The 1,407-nt window shown below is 33.5% G+C and overlaps 1 protein-coding gene across 1 annotated transcript; it reads right to left on the bottom strand.

Annotated features, from left to right (window-relative positions):
* Nucleotides 1-6: 6 nt before the first annotated feature.
* LOC107885840 lies at nt 7-1,401 on the bottom strand. Its single transcript, XM_016809532.2, has 2 exons — nt 721-1,401; nt 7-651 (listed from the first exon to the last, which is right to left on the bottom strand). The coding sequence occupies exons 1-2, from the start codon at nt 853-855 to the stop codon at nt 160-162; spliced, it is 627 nt and encodes a 208-aa protein (XP_016665021.1). The 5' UTR covers nt 856-1,401; the 3' UTR covers nt 7-159.
* Nucleotides 1,402-1,407: the final 6 nt, after the last annotated feature.

Here is a 1,407-nt window from a genome sequence, read left to right on the forward strand (position 1 = left end):
ACCCTTTACAAAAATAGTTAGCAAGAAAAGCGACCATATGCTACTTTTAAAATTACCACTAACAAAATATTTAAAAAAATATAAATTATTGAATGCATGGTTTTAAAATTTAAAAATATTTATTAATATATAATAAATAATATAATTATTACACCCCCCTCAAAAACCTTCATATTCATCCATGTGTCGGTTAAGTTCTTCATCATCTTCATATGCCTCCATATGACTGATCAACTCCTCGTTATTTCCATCTTCACTCCAATCCATTTCTGCTGTCTGCTCTCCAGAATGATGTGACGTATTCATATTTTCCCCTTCAAAAAGCATGTTATATTCGGGGGTTAACATGACCCGAGGAATTTCTACCGTGCTATGTGAAACTGAGGACTGGGAATCTAAGTCTGGAAAAAGGTCGTTTCTCACCCTCAGTACGTATGCTATCGGTGTTGTCGGCGGAAACATGTCTAGCGAAGCTTCTTCCAACAAGACAGGCTGAACCGGTGTCAAAGAACGTTGACAATTCTCCATCTGTGATAGTCGAGGTGGTGATGGTGTTGCAGGGGGATGAATAGGCGAAAATGCCCTATGCCAATCATTATTTTCAACTTGCGTGCTCTGGTTAGTCGAGTAACCACTATCTCCGGATTGAGTCTAAATAATAATAATAATAATTTATTTTTATATTTTATATATTTTATTTTTAAAACAAAAAAAACTTACCATTTCACCATATACGAAAAAGTCATGCTCATCCATGTTGATGAAAACTGGAGACTGGCTATGTATTTCGGCCAGACGTCGATTATACTCATCTCCTCCATATACCGGAGTACTCGGTGATGAATTATTTGACATCTAAAAATCGGATTATATGTAATTCTTAAAATATCTTACGAATAATATAAAACAAAATACTTACATTTTTTACCGGTAATGATTATCACAAACGAAATATAAAAATTATAAATACCTACTATGATAAATAAAAATATTATATAAGTAGATAAATCCGTATCTGAATATCTGTTGAGAAAAACTGTAAACGCAAAATGTGTGTACACCGGACAAAAGACTGGATACACACTGATCGAGCAGCCACATGGGTAAGGTACCGACCGTCCGTCGATGTCAAACATATTGTTTGTTGAAGTACCGACCGTCCGTTGATGTCAAACATATTGTTTGTTGAAGTAGGTAGTTTTTTTTCAACTATTTTTTTTTTCAACTATTTAGAGAAACACGATGCTAGGTGAAAATAGATATTATGTTAGTAAGGATAGTGAGCATATGGTTTTTCTGAAATAATATAAACTGATGTATGGTAATAAGGAAAATATTATTTATAAGTTCATTTTTAGTTCAGGTTTCTTATTCTATGTAGTATAAAACGAGAAGTGTCGAAGTCGA

This window comes from Acyrthosiphon pisum, unplaced genomic scaffold (assembly GCF_005508785.2).
Source record: "Acyrthosiphon pisum isolate AL4f unplaced genomic scaffold, pea_aphid_22Mar2018_4r6ur Scaffold_18716;HRSCAF=19398, whole genome shotgun sequence".
Lineage (NCBI taxonomy): Eukaryota > Metazoa > Arthropoda > Insecta > Hemiptera > Aphididae > Acyrthosiphon > Acyrthosiphon pisum.

Excerpts from the sequence above, each read along its gene's own strand:
- LOC107885840 (XM_016809532.2), bottom strand. The coding sequence starts at position 855 with ATGTCAAATAATTCATCACCGAGTACTCCGGTATATGGAGGAGATGAG. Across the intron at positions 652-720 it reads TTTTCGTATATGGTGAAATG|ACTCAATCCGGAGATAGTGG; the intron begins GTAAGTTTTTTT and ends ATTATTATTTAG.